The sequence below is a fragment of the Nomascus leucogenys genome, chromosome 12 (genome assembly GCF_006542625.1).
Source record: "Nomascus leucogenys isolate Asia chromosome 12, Asia_NLE_v1, whole genome shotgun sequence".
Taxonomy (NCBI): Eukaryota; Metazoa; Chordata; class Mammalia; order Primates; family Hylobatidae; genus Nomascus; species Nomascus leucogenys.
Genome location: NC_044392.1, coordinates 20863150 through 20883946, shown reverse-complemented (window position 1 = coordinate 20883946; position 20797 = coordinate 20863150). Strand labels below are relative to the sequence as shown.

At 35.4% G+C, this 20797-nt stretch overlaps 1 protein-coding gene across 1 annotated transcript in view; it reads left to right on the top strand.

Annotated features, from left to right (window-relative positions):
- The window catches only part of XPR1 (xenotropic and polytropic retrovirus receptor 1), a 255280-nt gene that overhangs the window by 207425 nt on the left and 27058 nt on the right, over positions 1 to 20797 (top strand). The window contains exon 11 of the mRNA XM_030823915.1: positions 186 to 380. Within this exon, the coding sequence (XP_030679775.1) occupies positions 186 to 380 (195 nt within the window). The remainder of the gene's footprint in view (positions 1 to 185; positions 381 to 20797) is intronic.

Sequence of the window (20797 nt, the reverse complement as noted above, 5' to 3'; positions counted from 1 at the left end):
CTCAGTCTCAAAAAAAAAAAAAAAAAAAAAAAAAAACAACTTGAGAATATAATAGTTGCAAAGAAGAAAGTGATTCTGAAGGTTTCTTGCTTTTTTAGACTTGATATTAGCTACACTATATGGCTAAATGATGTGAACAAGTTATTTTTTTCAATGGTAATTTTTCTTTTTTGAAATCTTCACAGAATCAGGAATTTGCCACAAATATACATACGGTGTGCGGGCCATTGTTCAGTGCATTCCTGCTTGGCTTCGCTTCATCCAGTGCCTGCGCAGATATCGAGACACAAAAAGGGCCTTTCCTCATTTAGTTAATGCTGGCAAATACTCCACAACTTTCTTCATGGTGACGTTTGCAGCCCTTTACAGCACTCACAAAGGTATTCTGTGATTGACTATGAAGAGATTTTTTTAAACCTGGATTTTTACTACCTGACTCTATTTCTTACTCTGGCTACTTTTCCATTTGTCATGCTCTTTTTTTTCCACTGAAATTTCAGTTCCTTCAGTTATATCAGTTTGTTCTTGAATGCAGTTTTAGTCTCATTCCAGTATCTACTGATAAAGTACCATTGAAAAGAAGCACAGTCACCCAGAATAATAATTTGTGATAATGTTTAAAATTCTGAATTAGTTTAATGGGTTCAATCTATGGATATCTTGGGTTTCCATTTGTTTTTAGACTTCCTTGTTCATTAATGAGGTTGGGAAATGGCTTGGTGAAAAAAAATTCCCTGTGGCAATCAAGTATATTTTTAATCGCTCTCCTTCACCAAGTAGTAAGAATTGTTTCCAGCCCATTTAACTGCAAATTGAGTTCTCTGATTTCTCTAGTTTCTCATCTCCATGGCAACCTATTATTACTTGAGACTGCTTTTCTGTTGAGAAGAGAAAAGGCTTTTAAGTTCTGAGTCACATGCAGCCACTCCTTTTGAATTTTTAACCTTTTTCCAAGAACTGTCAGTCAACAGTCTCACTTCCTTTTAGTAAAATACATTCCATCTTTGTCTTTTTAAGTCAATATCAACCAACACCTTAGATGCTGCACTTTCTCATCTGTAGGTTGTAAAGAGATGTTACTAATTGAAATTATTAGTTATTTTTAAATACTTTGCAAAATTTTTTTTCAGTGATTTTTTTTTCTTAATTGAGAGACTGTATTTTAGGAGCTTTGGCCAGTGCTACAAAATTGCTATTAATCTAAAGTGTGTCTAACGGTCATAAAAGATCAGAACATTTCTTCAATAAAACCTTGAGATTTGATGCAGCAGATGATATTTATAATATAATTCCACTTTTTGCAGTAGATTCTGTGGTTGGAGTAGGATTGATAAATGTAGCCAATAATTTTACCACCATGTAGGCATTCTTATTAAATGATATAATTTAAATATGTCAGTGAAGGAAACACATCCCCAAAGTTGCCATAATTTTAACTCATACTGTGGAATGCTGTTGTTAAGTCCAGGCATGTATCATAATTCAGGAGGTTGTTACTAGAGAATTTATAAATTGGGCAACTGATTTAATACATGGTGTTTATGACTCCATTTACTAAGTTATAAAGAACCCTTTACTTTTCTTCCATCCCAGGTAAAAATGAGTACTGTTTTTTGGTTGAATATTTTAGAACATAATATACCTTTAACTGCAGTTGACCCTTGAACAACTTGGAGATTAGGGGCACCAACCTTGCACACAGTTGAAAATCCACAGATAACTTTTAACTCCCAAAAACACTACTAATAGTTACCATTGACTGGAAGCCGTACTGATAAAATAAATGGTCTATTAACACATATTTGGTATGTCATATGTATTATATATTGTACTCTTATAATCAAGTAAGCTAGAGAAAATAAAATCTTATTAAGAACATCATAAGGAAAAGAAAATATCTTTCCTATTCATTAAGTGGAAGTGGATCATCATGAAGGTCTTCATCTTTGTCGTCTTCACATTGAGTAGGCTGAGGAGGAGGAGGAAAAGGAGGGGTTGGCAGAAGAAAATTTGTATGTTAAGCGGACCTATGAAGTTCAAACCCATATTGTTCAAGGGTCAACTGTATACTGACAGTATTCAGTAAAAAGCTGAAGATCCAAATTCTTCAAATCTGTGAACAGTCCAAATCTAAAACGTCTAAACTAAAAAAGTAATAGTTTAGATAATATTGTGGGCTTAAGACATTTCTTATTCACATACTTCTTGAAAGAATTTTATAAACCGTATTACCTTTTGGACATTTTTAAGTTTACAACTGAAATTTTTCATCTTAAGTTTAAATAATTACAAAAGATACCGTTTCAGTGTATTTTAAATGTTCACATTTTAAAATAAAACTGCCAAATATTTCTGTTGTGCAATAGTCAGAAAATTTCCATCTCTTTGCTGTTGAACTATAATGTATCTTTATTTTAATGTAATATATTTTGTTTTAATGACTTGTCTGCTACATAAACATGTAAATTGAAATTAAATTATTTCTGTTACTAAGAGATTAATTTGTTTTCTGTTCTGGGTTGTAATTACCATTACCCTGATTATTACCTACCGTTGATCAAAGCAACATTATAAATGTATTACGCATTTAATTTTTATAAGTAATTGTTGCAGATAAACATTTCTTAATGAGATAAATTTATGTTATTACTATTTCCTTTTTCAGTTTTTATATAAGTAAACTCAGAAATCTTTTGGCTATGTGGATGAGAATAGAAGGAGTTTCGTTGTTGCAGTATCACACAGTTTTATGAGTTCAGTGAGTTATTTATGGGTTATTTACCCAATTCTGAGTTATTTGTTCAAAAAATTGTATAGTGATCTGTCATCAATAAATATTTTTAGTAATTAGATTTTCTTGGTTGAAAGCAAAGAGTTGAAAATAAAGCAAATAATTGAATATAAACTGAATGAAAAAGGATTTGATAACCAGCCATTGGAGTCATTAACTTTCTAACCTAGACAGTAGACCATCCTATGATTATTAATTTTAGAAGCTCTTTGTCTAATGCAACATATGCAAATAATTGTTAGGAAAATAAAAATATTGTTAATTTCAGTACACATTTGCCAGTGCAATATTTTGTGATGAAATACTTTTATCATATTCTTTAAATGTGCTTTTGCAAAAAATCTGGAACTTCAGATTACACTCATCTGGGCTATGGAAAATATCTGCAGTATACCTGTAGGTGAGGAAAAACTTACTTCTCTACCCTCTTAAGTAATTGGGGCCTGCAAATGAAATTGACAACAGATAGATTAATAAAAGAAAAGGTTTGTTATATACACAGAGGTCTTCATGGAAAAGAAGACCCAAAAGAAGTGTTTAGACTAGGGGTTGGAGGGGGCTTGTATACCATTTTTACAAAGAATGATAAATTGTGAAAAAGTAAGTTTAGACAAAGGTAGGGGGTAAGGCTTCTGGATGGTAAATTGTGAAAAGGTAAATATATGGGGATTCTAATGAAAGAAAAGGATTAGTTAGTAAGGTTTGTTATGCATACCAAAGTTGGTGTCTTCTCCATTGATAAGCGTCATCTCTGGTAAAGAAGTGTTGCCCTCCTCTTCCTAGTATGGGAATGATAGTGTCACCTTTAGAAATGGAAATTGATATTACATTTACAAAAGGAATTTATGCCCTGCTTTTAGACAAAAAGAGGGAGGGCAGATATATTTCCCTTCATCTGAGGGTTTCTTAGTTACCTTCAGCTCAAAATAATCCTTATGCCAAAGTGGCATATTTGGTGGTGGCATACTCTGATCCTCTTCATCCCCTAATTGGGAAATCAGTCAGACAAGTGGAAAAAATTTTGACTTCAGGTTAACATATTTATGTGTGTGTATGTGTGTGTGTGTGTGTGTGTGTGTGTGTGTGTGTGTGTGTGTATATAAACTGGACAAAATTTTTTGCCCACAGTAAAGGTTTTTTAAAAACCAGAAACAAAAATATTTTTTAGATGGACCGTTGGTTATGTATCTTAATCATACTGCTAAAATAAAAAAAAACCTTATAGTTACTACATGTTAAATATTCATATCACTAAAATTTTTAACTAAAAAGCTTAAAACAGAGGAAAAATTTGAAATACATATATATGTATATATATCCATGTGTAAGCACCTCATTCCTTCATTCTAGTTCTGAGTTAGGTGCATGACCAGGTAGATAGGTAGACAGGCAGGCAGAGCAAGCATACATTCAGCAAGTACTTACTAAGAATATTTTATGTAACATGCCATGCTAAGCACTAAAAATATAGCCACAAAACACAACACAATTCTTTCCCTTAATAATTTATAATCTAATGGGGGAATAGACAAAGTAAAAAGGCATTAATTGGTTCTTAATACTATTACTAAGTATACTGCTTTAGACATGGCTAAAATGGTAAATTTTATTTGTTTTTACCACAGTTTTTTTAAAAGGCATAAAAATAGAGTATAAAGAGTTAAGCAGGGTACCGAAAGAACCCCCAGCACAGGTCTCTAACTCAAGGCCTCAGGATGGGAGGAAGACTTCTGGAGGTAACATCTAAGCTATATCCTATTGTTTATATTAAGTTTAGGAGGATTCTAGTTACCCTGTTATGTGCATTGCTCAAGGCCATGTAATTTATGAGTGATGGAGGTGTAGTATTTCTCAGTTATATTCTTCAGCCTAGGGATTTTTTTTTTTTTTTTTTTTCAGACAAAGCGACATCTTTAAAGTGGAGATAATGGTACCTATTCTGTTTGTTTCACAGGTGTGTTTTAAGGAGTAAATAATAGAGTGCACATGAAATCCCCTTAGACTCTTAACATGCTACGTAAAGGGAATTTATGATAAAATGAAATATTTTCTTTGCTGACTAGAGCTGCTATATGTGTGTCTTCCTTTACAGTCTTTTAAAGAGAAACCCTTAATGATTGTCTTGGCCAGGGGACTTGCACAGGGCAAGTATCGATTAGAAATGTGTTTGGCTTTTTGCCCAAGTAACATAGCTACTTACTCACTGAACACTATTCAGTACTCACTGTCAAAGTTTTTTAAAAACCAGAAACAAAACCACTTTTTAGATGGACCATTGGTTATATATCTTAATCATATTGGTAAAATAAAAAAACTTATAGTTGCTACATGTTAAATATTCATATCACTAAAATTTTTAACCAAAAAGCTTATAATCAAGGGAAAAAATTGAAAAGACAACTCAGAGGAACCATTGACAGAAAATTGGACATTGAATATTGATCAGAAGTAGAATTTGTTAAAGAACATGGGAAATGGGAAAAATAAAAACATCAAATAAGTGGAATTTGATTTCTATTATTTTCTTGGATAATATTCCAAGAGAAAAGGCACTAGAAAACATGGGCCTTAGAGATAATCATTAAGCCAAAAGAATAGATTCAGTATGATTACTTGGGTAGATACTTTTCTATGAAATGTATGTGTACTGTTACAAAGGATAAATTTTAGAGGGGCAAGGAGTAAAAGACGGTGAGGTAACCTTGTTCCAATTCAGAGATCTGAGTCTTTTCAAAGAACTAGCCTGCAAGAGTTACCATAGCAACAGCATTATATTAGGGGCATTTTCAAGATTGTTTCAGAGTGTCTCATGTTTTGCTGCATGATTTGTAAAAATGGAGGTGTAAGAGTTAACTGTGTGCCTAGAATCATTTTTTGGAAAGTAAGGGAGGAGGTTGGAGGTTTAGGCAGCCCATTTGAGGGAAATTAAGCATGATAATATTGCAGCTAGCCCTCACATATATTAAAAAGGAAGACACATTTGAAATATTTCAGTATATTTTTTCTATCATTGATTTTAGAAACAAAGGAATTTAGCTAGTAGCCAGTCTCCATATTTTAAGAATTCACATTTCATTACATGGCTAAATTTGAAGGCAACTCCTACAAGTATTTTGTTGGAATTGGGATTGGAGGAGGCACGAACGTGTTTTAAATGGTTTTTGTGTGTCCTTGAGGTTTCTTGGCTTTGGCAAAGAAAAGCCTGTGGGAGGTACAATAATAGAAAAGACCATTATGTTGTTATTTCTAAGTGGTTGTTGAGGGAGAGCATTTCATTAGATTTTCTATTTTTCATTTACAGTTTCTAACATTCTAAAATATTTGTAAATTTTTAGTGGTTTAGTTAGTTCTTTGTTACTCTTTGATTTCGTATTTTACTTTAGACTTTTTGTTAGTGTTCGCTAAAAAGCATTTGCTACTAGACTTTATAAAATACTTGGAACAAAGGGGTATTCTCGGCACAATTAAGAGTTCATTTATGTCTGTGCGGTTGTTTTCCAGTGCCCAGATCTTTCTAGATCCCTTCTTGTTTAACATTCTCTAAGGGCTGCTGTGCTCCCTAATGAGGATTCCTCAGTAGTAGCTCAGGGCCTTCAGTGACTATCATTGTTTGAATGAGCACGCATAGTCCTGAAGTGCTTCCTCCCTGGGGTATGACCAGTTTATTACCCTCTTTCTACCCTGAATAATAGGCTGTTATGCCAGAATTTCCACATTTTAGTCTTCTTATACTATAATAGAAACAGTAATTGTTTTTCATTCTCTAGGGAAATTTTTGTTTCATTAACTTCAAAAAAAAAAGATATACACACATTTTTAAAAACTCATTTGGATAAATGCTCTCATTCTTGGCTTACTATTAAAGTAGCTCAAATTTTTAACTCTTTCGAAATTGATATATTTCTGCTGTAATTTCCTAGCCTAACTAATAATGCAGAAAATAATCAAATTATTTTAGAATTTATCTTAACAATATTTGCTTAAGAACTGCTGATGCCATAAAGCCAAATATGAGACTTTTTTCCTGATTATTAATTTTACTTTAATTCAACAAATATTTCTTGAGTGGTTTTTATCTACTTGGCATTGTTAATTTTAAATGGTTTTATAATTATATCCCATCTTAAATTGCTTTTAAAATATTAATTATAGCTCTGAATAAATTAAATTTCCCTTGCATCTTCTTTGTTACTTAAAGAAAAGAATTTTAAAAAAAAAGAACCCATATGGTTACACCCTATACCATTTTGGTAGTCTTATCTCTAGTCACCTTTGTTTTCTTAATTGCTCTTAAAACTGATAGATGTAATTGGCATTTCTACATAAATTATGTTGCTTTTGGAACACTCGTGCACAAAAGTTTAAAGTTTAAAAAGTCTCTACTATTTTATTGCTTAGAAATTGAGAGAGGATCTGTGATGTTTAAAAGAAATAGTTGACCGGGCATAGTAGCTCACACCTGTAATCCCAGCACTTTGGGAGGCTGAGGCAGGTGGATCACGAGATCAGGAGTTTGAGACCAGCCTGGTCAACATGGTGAAACCCCATCTCTCCTAAAAATACAAAAATTAGCTGAGTGTGGTGGCAGGCACCTGTAATCCCAACTACTCGGGAGGCTGAGGCAGGAGAATCATTTGAACCTGGGAGGCAGAGGTTGCAGTGAGCTGAGATTACGCCATTGCACTCCAGCCTGGGCGACAGGGCAAGACTCCATCTAAGAAAAAAAGAAATGGTTGAAAATTTTTTATACAAGAGTTTGTCTGATTGAAGAGAAATGTAAAGACCAATTGCTTGAAAGTTGAATTTTTAATTTTCATTTTAATTTACATATTTTATATTATACATAATTTTACATGAGAAAGCTATGGTGAAACGTATAAACATCAGAAAATGTCATATCTAGGTATTTACAGCAAAAAGAAAAGAAAGAGAAAAAAATGAGCAGGCAAGTGTACTTATAGACCTTGAGTTCCTGCTAAGTATATGGTACTCTAAGGAACACAGTAGATTGTATGTGACTCTCTTTCCCTTAGAGTTTTATAGTATAATACAGTAAGTGTACTCATCGGCTATTAACAGCATAATAAACCAACCCAAAACTCAGTAGCTTAAAAACAGCTTTAATCCATTCTTGCTTATGCATCTGTAGGTCAGCTGGGAATTGACTGGACTAGGCTGGGCTCGGCTGGATAGCCTTCAGGCTGCTATTCTGGCAGGGTTTGGCTCTTCACTGCAGGTTGGGTTTGGGTCTATTTCATGTGTTTTATTCTGGCGCCTCAATTGAAAGAGCAGCACTTACCCAGGGGAAACTCTTCACATGGCACTGACAGAAACAAGACCTATTACACAAATTTTAAGCCTCTGCTTGCTTCATATCTGCTATCCTCCAAAGGCCATTGCAACTGCTAGGCCAAAGGAAGTCACCAAACCCTACATTAATGGGGCAAGAAAGTATACTTCTGCCGTGGAAAGAGGGATGGGCTGAAAGGGAGAGAAGAGTTTTAAAATGTAATCTAATCTACTATGATACAGAAAACAATTTAAACTGATTTGTCTAAAGTGGCAAAGGACTTAAAACAGTTAATTTTGTGGAATAAACATAACTAATAAACATGAAAAATTTTCCACTTTGGTAATAAAAACAAATATAAATTGAGATAATATTTAATCGAAGAAGTGATGATGCCTATCACTGGCAAGGGTACGGAGAGATGAAAACTCATTCTGTTGATAGAGTATAAATTTGTAAGCAATTTGGGAATTCTGTTGAATCTTAAAATCATTCATACCTTTTGATCTAGTAACTACATTTCCACAACTTTTTCCTAAATAGAGAATTGAGCAAAAATCAATGTATCTGAAATAATCTAACAAATGTTCAGCAATAGGAGAATAGTTTACTTACAGTAACTGCATAGTTTGTGAAATATTATACAGTGGCTTGTTAAAAGTCACACAGTGCACCTGCAAATAGTAGATGAAGAATAATGATTGTGTGTGTGTGTCTGAAACTGAAAACAGTTTCACAGATAGTCTTACTCTATCACCCAGGCTGGAGTCCAGTGGGTAGCTTGGTCATATCTCACTGTAGCCCCAAACTCCTAGGCTCAAGGGATCCTCCCACCTCAGCCTCCTGAGTAACTGGGACTACAGGGTTGTACTACCATGCCCAGCTAATTTTTTATTGTTGTTTTTAGATAGAGGGTCTCACTACTGTTTCCCAGGCTAGTCTCAAACTCAGTCTTCCAAAGCTGGGGATTGCAGGCCTGAGCCACTTCGCCCAGCTGACACACTTTAATTAAGAGCAATGTGGACTCGGCCAAAATTTGAAAATAGTTTCTCTGCCAGAAAATCGAAAGTCATTCTTGAATTGGAGGGAAACAAAACTAACATATTAATGTTGTTTCAAGTGATGGCAGAATAGTTTGACATGATTAATTTGCTTAGTGTTGTATCCTTTTTTAGGTCTTAAGAAATATCAAGGGGGCTGGGCACGGTGGCTCACACCTGTAATCCTAGCACTTTGGGAGGCCAAGACAGGCAGATTACCTGAGGTTGGGAGTTCAAGACCAGCCTGGCCAACGTGGCAAAACCCTGTCTCTACTAAAAAATATAAAAAATTAGCCAGGTGGAGTGGCGCGCACCTGTAATTCCAGCTACTCGGGAGGCCAAGGCAGGAGAATCGCTTGAACCGGGAGGCGGAGGTTGCAGTGAGCTGAGATCACGCCACTGCACTCTAGCCTGGGCTACAGAGTGAGACTTTGTCTCAAAAAAAAAAAAAAAAGAAATATCTAGGGTAGTTAGGGTAATTTGTTAAAGCTGGCTAGCAATTTTCTCAATTTATATTGTTAATAAATAAGGAATGTTGTGAACATGCTTCTTAGAATGTAATGAACAAAAGACTAGTGGGCTAATGTTGAATTTCTTGTTTGTTTGTTTTTGTTTTTGTTTATTTTTTTTTTTTTTGAGATGGAGTCTCGTTGCGTCACCCATCCTGGAGTGCAGTGGCACGATCTCGGCTCACTGCAATCTCCGCCTCCCAGGTTCAAGCGATTCTCCTGCCTCAGCCTCCTGAGTAGCTGGGATTACAGACACCCACCACCGCACCCAGCTAATTTTTGTATTATTAGTAGAGACGGGGTTTGACCATGTTGGCCATGCTGGTCTCAAACTCCTGACCTTACCTCAGGTGACCTGCCTGCCTCGGGCTCCCAAAGTGTTGGGATTACAGGTGTGAGCCACCGTGCCTGGCTAATACTTAATTTCATTGATACTTTGGATAGGTATAAGATACGGTTTTCATGAAAATATTCAGAGTGAAGAAACTTTTCGTACACTACACACGGTATTTTCTTCACATAGTAAAAAAAAAAAAAAAAAATGGTGCCACTTAATAGGAAGGAAAATAAAACATCTACCTAAATATCTCATTGATAAGTAGCATTTGTATTTATACTTGTTCCTCTCCTGTGGGCTCCTCAGGCCTCTCTCTAAATACTTTTTAGTTGCTTCTGAATAATACCTCAGAACATACTTCTTTTAAAGGTAGAATTGTACTACTTGTAACTATTTTATCCTTACCAGGAATCTTCTCAAACAAAGTAAATATCTCCCAAACAAAGCAGAATATTGAAATCTACACAACACATTTCATAGCTGGTGTAGAAAAGACTGAATCACTGAAGAAAATTAGGCAGAAACTCTGAGATCTGTTATATAGTCTTCTCACTTATGAATATTAGACATTCTATTTCCTTTCTCAATACCTGAAAAAGTTGATATTTGAAATTAATTTTTAAATCTGTCATTAACCTTTCTATTGCAGAAAGTAGTATTTCTTACCTAAAGAGCAAATACCTCCCTCTTCTCAATTTAATCGACTCCTCTGCCAGTAAGAATTTTAAAAGCACCATCTTAGTGAAAGGCACGTGTTCACATTGAGAACTAGAAAATGGACTTTGGAGTTAGGACTAGGTTAATTTAGCCACTTACTAATTATGTTACCCTGAGAAAGTGACTAGATTTCTTTGATTTAAAATTAGTAAAATTGAGATAATAATTCCCACCTCATAAGTTTATTATAAAGATTAAGTTGTGTAAGTACACTGTAACTGGTGTTAATTGGTATTGATATCCTCTCCACCATCAGTGATGAAAGCGTGAAAAAACTCACATGCAAAATATTAGGGAAGGGGTTTTGATTATAGATGTAGAAGAATTTAAAGTAATTATGAGTAAATGTCTAAATAAAATGGACAATTTATTTTTAGGAAATTAGAAATTAACAAAATAAAAAGACAGACACTCTAAATTATGGACTAAGAACTACTGCAGGAATAGGGAAAGTTGTCTTTAAAGTGTCAGACCACAGTGTTTTCACAAGTGAAACTTTGTAAAACCTTTCAAACCTTCAAGGAATGGTTTGTGCCATTTAAACTGTTTGGAAATGTAAAAGGAAAGCATCTTATTTCTCTTTACAAAACTAGCATAATTCTGAAAAATATCACACTCAATAAAGCTGTAGTCTAATGTTACTTATTAATATACACATAAAAATTCTTTATTAAATTGATACAAGATAATTATACATATAGGGTACATAGTGATGTTTCTGTATATGTGATCAGATCAAAGTGATTAGGATATCCATCTCAAACATTTATCATTTGTGTTGGTAACACTCACTGTCCTTCTAGCTATTTGAAACTATATATTATTGTTAACTGTAGTCATCCTACTGTGGTATAGAACACTAGAACTTACTGCTCCTATCTAGATGTAATTTTGTGTCCTTTAACAAATCTCTCCCTATCCTTCTCTCCCCTATGCTTCCCAGCTTCTTGTAACCTCTGTTGGACTTTGTACTTCAATGAGATTAACATTTTTAGCTTCTACATACGAGTGAGACCATGTGGTGTTTAACTTTCTGTGCCTGGCTTATTTCACATAATGTAATGTACTCCAGTTCCATCTGTTTTGCTGGGAATTACAGGATTTCATTCTTTTTATGGCTGAATAGTATGCCATTGTGTGTATATACACCACATTTTCTTTATCCATTTATCTGTTGTTGGACACCTATGTTGATTTTTTTATCTTGGCTATTGTGAATAGTGCTGCAGTAAACATGGGACTGCAGGTGTCTCTTTGTTATACTGATTTCCTTTTCTTTGGATTGAAATGCCCAGTAGTGGAATTGCTAGATCATATGGTAGTTCCTATATGCAGCTTTTTGAGGAACCTCCATACTGCTCTCCATAGTGGCTATGCTAGTTTACATTCCCACCAACATTGTAAAAAGTCTTAATACAATGTTTGCAGCTAGAACTGAACAGTATATTAGAAGAATAATATACCATGACTAAGATATTTTAGGAATGCAAAAAATAATTCAGTGTTAGGAATCCTTAAAAATTAAATTTTACCATTTCACTAAACCAAAGGAGAAAAGTCCTGTGGTCAGCTCTGTAGGTGCCAAGGAGACATTTGTTAATTTTTTAAGAAAGAATATAAGAATACTTCCTAAGTATAGCAAAATACTATACACACGTGCATATAATATGTCACTCTGTGTCTTAGACCAATGGCTAGAATCACAATTAAAGGTAAAAAAAATTTTTAAGTTGTTGGCCTAGACTTTCTAAGGCCCCTTTAGCTGTTTACATTCTTATTAGTCTAATAGAGCTATTTGCAAATATGTCATATGTTGGCAGACATTATGTCATTTTGAACCTGATACCAACGCTGAAAGAAAGGAAAACAGGTGTTATTCTCATTTTGCTTGCGCAAGGTCACATGACAGTAAGTAGCAAAACCAGAATTTTGACTCTAGATTCATTCCTTTTTTTACTCTAAAAAGTTATTTCCTACAAGGCAGCATGCTATAATGTTGTGATCCTCAAATTTTGGTGTGTATCTGAATTACTTTGGATGCTTGCTTTAAAATGCATTATCTTGGGTTTTACCTTCAGCCTAATTGAGTAGGATTAGGGTGATCCAAAATTTGCATTTTTACCATGTCTTCTGCTAAAGGTGATTCACTGAGGACACATTAAATGCATGCAAACAACAGATGTTATAAACAGATGTGATGTTGAGCAAATATAGAGACAAGTAAAAGTAGATTTGAATACTACTTCCTCCTACTGAACTATTTGTAAGATCTTAGCAGTCAAGTGATGAATGGTACATAGGCAATAAAGCATACTGGGTAAGATTGTGGGCTTTGGATCAATGAATCTTGGGCATGTTGCCTGATGATAATGGTACTCACTTCATAAGGAGGTTTTAAGGACATATGTGTCCTTAAATTTTCATAGAGAGGACAAATTTTCATAGAGAGGAATGAGAAAGCAGAGCAGAGACAGTCAAGTGTTAGTTATACTTCAGTGGAAGTCTTAATACAGGTACATGCGTGCGCACACCCACAAAGCACATCAAGAAAGGGAACCCAGGAGTTCCCCACCAACAAAAAGATTTTGTTTCTCCCATCAGCTTTTATTCTGCTGAAAGTCCTTAGAGACTATTGAAATTTTTTATTTTTAATTATATCTCAAAGTGGATTGATACTGCAATGGTGAAGTGGATCCCAGAGTAAATATCTGAATAGGTGTTTCAGAAGTACTGACTTTGATTTTTTGGTAGCATTTGAGATAATACATGTTTTACTCTACTTCTAAAACTATTTTACTTAAAAGAAAAATTAAATGAAGGTTTATATAAAAAGGCATCACAGTTTTGGACTGTTTTACTCTGAGATTTAGAATTGTTTCAGATGGATTTTTTAGATCTGACATGTTTTACTGGTGTAGAATATTGGCAGGCTGTATGAAGAAAACGTGGAAGAGATTTTGGCTTTCCTTCTCTCTGTGCCTATCTCCTATTATATTTCTTCTCACTCCCTTTTTAGGTTTGTTAACTATATTATGGTTAGTTAACCATAATATTAACCATATTATGGTTAGTTAACAAACAGTATGGAATACATACTGTTATTTCTCAGATTTCCAGAACACATCTTTGTGATCTGCATTTATTTTATATTCAATTCTAATTACTATATTCTGTATTATAGCTGCTTAAAGATGTACTCCAATCTTATTTCCATTTTTAAATGACTATAATTTTAGCTTATGTTTATCACTTTTTTCAGTTGAATTAAGAAAAAAGTTTCTGCCCATATGTATGTACTACCTGAAGCTTTCATAAAATGAGCACTTGAGACATTGTGTAAAATGTATAGAATCCTGGCCAGGCATGGTAGCTCACACCTGTAATCTCAGCGTTTTGGGATGCCAGAGCGGGAGGATCACTTAAAGCCTGGAGTTCGAGACTAGCTTGGGCAACATAGTGAGACCTCATCTCTAAAAAAAAAAAAATTCTTTTTTAATTAGCCAAGTGTGGTGGTACACACCTGTAGTCCTAGCTACTTGAGAGGCTGAGACAGGAGGATCACTTGAGCCCAGGAGTTCAAAGTTACAGTGAGTTATTGTTGTACCACTGTACTCCTGCCTGGGCAACAGATTGAGACCCTTTGTCTTTTAAAAAAAAAAAAGGATTATGGTATCCTTATATTTCTTTTAAAGTGGTTATAGTTGTTAGCATTTCATTTAGTTAAATAAGTGAAATTGTGTCTTTTCCAGGAGAGAAGGCAGAAACACGTAGTTTATCTGCTCCAGAATTGTTATTTGGTTATAGAACAAAAGGAGTGGGGAAAAGCAGAAATAGATATTTTTTAATGTAAAAACACCAAACTTCTATTTAACTCATGAATTAAAGAGGAAACCAGCCAGTTGTCACTACTGGTTCAAAGGAGAGGCAATATATTTTCCACATTATGGTTAGTTAACAGACCTTTACTATGGAGTAAAGGAATGCTGATATCCATTTACAAATGGACACAAAACTTGCTTTTCTACTGGAGGTGGGATGTGGTGGAGGAGTAGAGGGTAAGATGGAATCTGTTGGACCTCCATCAGACAGAATTTATTTGTGTGCCTATAGACAGAATTGTTTGCATTTATCCACAATTTATACAGAATTATAAAATAACTCCAAGACCAGAAAAGGCACAAACTCCATAGAAACATAACCTAGAAAGGTATTATGTAAACAATGCATAATTTTCCGCTTTAGTACATAGTAATTATTTTTGCTTATTCCAAAGTCTTAACCTTTCCTTACAGCAATAACCTACTACAAGAATGTTTCCAAGGCTATTGATCAAATGTGCAACAGAAAGGGATTTTTAAAAATAAGCCTAGATATACATACATAAGAAAGATATTGGAAGAGGTTCTGATGATCTGTTCTGGGAAGGGGTATCTGATACAGCAGAAGAAAAGTTGCTAAATTCTGTCAAGAAAGGAAGTCCTAAATGGTGTCATTGATGCTTTTATAATCACTGAAGAGATAATTTTGTTATTGAGGAGCCAGTAAATAAGGATCTATATGGATAATAAATTGAATATAAATAGTTTAATAATCGAATTACCTTGTTGATACATCTGTCACATCCAGTTTTATTCAACAAACATTTACAAAACATCTTCAATGTATCAGGCACTACTAGATGCTATGCATACATAGATGAACAAAACAAATCTTGCCTTTAAAACCTCCTCTTGGAGCTCACAGTTTGGTAAGGGAGATAGACTAATTACAATAGAACATGGAAGTGCAATAATAATATATTATCAGTGTTGTATAGGGTATAAGGTGGTTTCAAAGAGGAAGTGGTTAACTCAGTGAAGGTTTTGAGGAACAATCAAGTTTTGTGGTTTTTTTTTAATTAAACATTTTGTTTTGAGATAATTGTAGAATCACATGCGTTGCAAGAAGTAATACAGAGAGATCCCATATACCCTTTGCATAGTTTCCCCAGTGGTAACATTTTACAAACATATAGTACAATATCACAACCAGAATATTGACATTCATACAGTCAAGACACAGAACATTTCCATCACCACAAGGATCCCTCCTGTTGCCTTTTTTGCACAGTATTCCCCCCGACCCTATCCATACCTTCACTTTCTGCAGTTTTACTTATCCATGGTCAACCACAGTCTGAAAACTTTATGCATTTTTGAGAGAGAAAGAGACCACAGTTGCGTAACTTTTATGGTTTTCGTTTTGTTTTTTGAGACAGGGTCTCACTCTGTCACCCAGGCGGAAGTGCAATGGTGTAATCTCAGCTCACTGCAGCCTTGACCTCTTGGGCTCATGCAGCCCTCTCACCTCAGCCTCCTGAGTAGCTAGGACTACAGGTGTGTGCTACCACACTGGGCTAATTTTGTTTATTTTTTTTATAAAGGTGAGGTCTCCAACTCCTGGACTGAAGCAATCCTGTCACCTCGGCCTCCCAAAATGTTGGGATTACAGGCGTGAGCCACCGCGTCCAGCCTTCCACATAACTTATTACAGTGTATTATGATTGTTCTACTTTATTATTATTGTTGTTAGTCTCTTACTGTGCTTAATTTATAGATTAAACTTTATCATAGCAGTACTATCCATGGTTTCAGGCACCAACTGGGGGTTTTGGAATGTATCCCCCACAGATTGCAATGGTGCAATCTCAGCTCACTGCAACCTCCACCGGCTGGGTTCAAGCAATTCTCATGCCTCAGCCTCCCAAGTAGCTGAAATTAGAGGTGCACACCAAGCCCAGTTAATTTTTGTATTTTTAGGAGAGACGGGTTTTCACCATGTTAGCCAAGCTGGTCTTAAACTCCTGACCTCAAGTTTTCCACCCGCCTCGGCCTCCCAAATTACTGGGATTATAGGCATGAGCCACTGCGCCCGGGCTCTTTTCATTTTTTAAATTCAACCTGTTTTCTTTCTTGTTCAGGTTAGGAAATTTCTATTCTATCTTTCAGTTGCCAGTTCTTTCCTCTGTCCCTTCTATTATTCTGTTAACAGTGAGTTTTATTTCAGTTATTGTATTTTTGGCTTCTAATACTTCTATTTGGTTCTTCTTTGTGTTTCCTATAGCTTTGGTGAGACTCTGTTTCTTTGCTAAGGCATTTTTATCATAGCCGCTGTGAGATCTTTGTCCAGTAATTCCAACATCTCTATCTCAGTTTTGACATCTTTGATTGTCTTTTCATTAAGTTTGAGATCTTCCTTGTTCTTCGTATGACTAGTGACTTTTTTATTCAAAACTGGACAGTTTGGGTATTTTGTTATTAGAGTGTAGACACACACACACACACCCCTACCTCTTAATTATCCTTTGGACTGAGAACATTTCCTGCTTTTGCATAGTATTGCTAGCTGCTAACTGAGAGCTTTGGCAGCCTTACCTTCTGTGGCACAAATAATAGTGCATTCATGTGGTTGTTTTTTTTTTCCTTTGTATTTTGTTGTATTTTGTTCGTTTTTTTTGAAATGAGTGGGAATTATCTGTAGTGATATTACACACAATTTTTTTAATGTCTTATAAGTGTAATACAGTTAAAACAGCTATGGGAATCATTAGGCATGCAGAAAGCAGCAACTTTTAAACATCGTTGTGACATTCATTGAATTAAAAGCAGCTGTGTTTTGTTGTAAAGAAAAAAATGATGTCTACAAAATGTTAGAACAGTGCCATTAAAGGTTGTATCTAAAAGGCAAGGAAAGTTTAATAGGGGGTTTTGCTTTATCTGTTTTTAGCTCTCAGGAAATTATCCTCATTATAAGTCTGTTGCTTAACTTTTTCACATTCAACATATTAACAAAAGACCATGAGACGGGCAGAGGAAGCAAAATGAAAGCTTTATTTCCTGTAAAGGATTACAATCTGCAGGTCAGGAAACGAAGCCTCCAGCCAAAACCAAATACATAGGCTTCAGTTACGAAGGGGAGAGGTTGGAATTTATCCCCAGTGGGGTTAGCTCCACATACATATTTAGCAGCTTATAGGAGAATTTATGAATATTTATGAGGGAAACCAAATGTGTGGTAAGTAAACATATATGTTATATATGTCCCATGTTCACTTTGGAGTAGGCAGTTAACATTAAAGTGAAGTGAAATTTGGCTCTTTGTATCAAAAGGAGAAACACAGAGCAGAGCACAGAGGCATCTTGTGCTCAGTCTCTGTGGACCAGCCAGAACGAGTCTGTGATCAGCAGTCATTTATCAAAAAAGAATGCTTTGTAAGGCTAGTCACCTATCGTGGCAAAAGCACGATAAGGGAGGGGAGTTTGGCCACAGTGTCAGATGGTCTGTTGAGGTTGGGGAAGAAATCTTCCACATATTGTTTTTAGGGACTGGTTTCTGTTTAATTACAGGAAAGAAAGTCTTGGCAGCTGATAATGAGATAAGGGAATGTTGAGGTGTGACTGACCCCCTGCCTTTGTCAAAGCCTTAGAATCTGGTTTTAAAGTTTTCTCTGCCACAGCTGTCTATTTCATTTAGCCTGTAGGGCCTAGGAGCTGCAAACTTAATAGGTATTTTCAGGGACACATTATATGTGTAGGCTGCCCAGAGACTATGTTGCCTTTCCCAAGTATTTGTTGGAAGGTAAAGCATTGTGCAGAAAATACAAAAATGAGTGAAACACAGCCCTTACCCTCAATTCAGTTTGGCAAATATTGATTAAGCCCCTACTATGTCCAGCATGGTACATGGGCCCTAGAAAAATGCTGATGTGAGATCTTTCTGTGAAAGACATTACAATTTAATGGAAAAGACAAATGTATATTCAATTTGCTGTACTCTAAAGTTAAATTCTTTTCACAATGCTAGATAGAATACAATATTACAGGAAAGAAAAAAATATGTGTATATACAGAATGAAAGACAGTATAAGCACAAGCAAAATGTTTTATGAAAAGAACGTCATAGGAAGGAGAGATTAACTTTTTTCTAAACTTTAATGTATTTTGTCCTTTGTTATATTATTAAATTTTTTATCTCAAAAATGTTAACTTGAAAAGGGGTTTTTATGGCTGGGCACAGTGGCTCACACCTGTAATCCCAGCACTTTGGGAGGCCCAGGAGGGCAGATTACGAGATCAAGAGATCGAGACCGGCCTGGCCAACATGGTGAAACCTCGTCTCTACTAAAAATACAAAAATTAGCCGGGTGTGGTGGTGTGTGCCTGTAGTCCCAGCTACTTGGGAGGCCGAGGCAGAAGAATCACTTAACCCAGGAGGTAGAGGTTGCAATGAGCCAAGATCGTGCCACTGCACTCCAGCCTGGTGACAGAGCGAGACTGTGTCTCAAAAAAGAAAAGGGCGGGGGGGGGTTTACTATAACTTTCAGTGCTTTTCTCAAGCTCCTAACTCAGCCTTTTCCTCTTTATTCTTACAGACCACCTTGTCTCCTACTAGCTTGAGAAAATTGAGCCTATGAGGAATCATTTTCCTTCAGCTACCTTCTCCCTACATACTTATTTAATCTAAACCCCTTCTCACCGTATTTTCCCCAGTCTAAAGTTACAAAGTGTCCTTCCTCCTGTGCGCTGCTCTCATTTCCTCTTGTCCCAGGATCTAGCTCTGGCAGTTGCCCCTTGTTTTTCCCAAATCTTCAAACTGTTTGTCATCACTGGCTCCTTCCTTCTAGCCTGTGTACATGCTTAAGAGTCCCCCACTCTAAAAAGATTTCCCTTACCTCATTAAGCCATCTGGTCTAGTCTTTTTCCTTTTCTCTATCCTACATCTCAAAACAGTAATCTGTCTATTCTTATTCTTACTGTCTCCATTCCTATAACTGCAATAACTCTATAGTAATTAAAACGTATTTAGAAACCTTGAAATGTAAACAAACATGGAATTAGAATTTAAATTTTTTAAGAGATAAAGAGAAGCCCTGTAACATTTCAGAGAGTTCTCATCTCTTTGAGTCTTTGGTATTAAAAAAAAAAAAAACCTGAAAATAAACTCAACCAAGTGTAGTCAAATGCAGTGTGATTCCCCTTATAGATGGAAGACTTATTTCTCATTGTAGCCTGTCCTTTTCATAGAAGGAGCTTCTAAATTATTTTGATGGTTCCAACCACTGTCTGTGTGACTCCCAAGTCTGTATCTGAAGCTTTTTAGTTTTTTCCAGTTGTTTCCTGGGCATCCTCCACCTTGATGTTTCATAAGTACCTTAAAGTCAACACGTCAAAAACTAAACTCATTTTTTTTCCTAAGCGTGCTTCAAGCCCCATGTCTAACCTAGTTTATGGCACCATCCCACTCACCCAGGTTAAAAACTAGGAGTTATTTTTGACTGTATCCTTTATCTCACCTTCAAAATTTACCAACTTACCAAGTCCTGCCAATTTTAGTTCCTAAATGTTTCTTAATTTTTGCCTTACCTCCCTGTTCCTTAAATTTATACTCAATTCTAGTCCTCATTGTTTCTCACTGGGCTGTTGCCACAGCCTTATTAATACACTGCTTTCAGTCTTTACACCTCAAACTCATCTCCCCAAAGATAGCTAGAACCACACTGTTTTGCATAATATAACTACCAGCTACATCAGTCTGTCGAGCGTTTGAAATGTGCCTAATCTAAATCGAAATGTGCCATTAAGTATTACAAACTGGATCTTGAAGACTTAGTTTGAAACAAAAAACTATGAAGGATATCAATTTTATTTTGACTATATATTAAATATAAAAGTGATAACATTTTAGGTATAAATTACATAAAATATATTATTAATTTTACCTGTTTCCACCTTTTTGAATATGGTTACTAGAAATTTTAGTATTACGTATACTCTTTCTCCAGCTTTTCATGTGGCTGGTTCCTTCTCAGTACCCAAGTCCCAACTTAAGAAACCTTCTTTGCCTGAATGCTATTTCTGCCTGAATACTGTCTGAAGGAATTTTGTCATATCATCCTGTTCTGTTTTCTTCATGGCATTTTTCACTGTGTGAATCATCTTCTTTACTTATCTATCTGATCATTGTCTACCCATACGAAATAGAAGGCTTTACTGAGGCAGGAAATTTGTCTGACCATTAGTAAATAAGATTCAGTGTTGTGTACCTGGTACCTAGAATAATATCTGGCATGTGCAG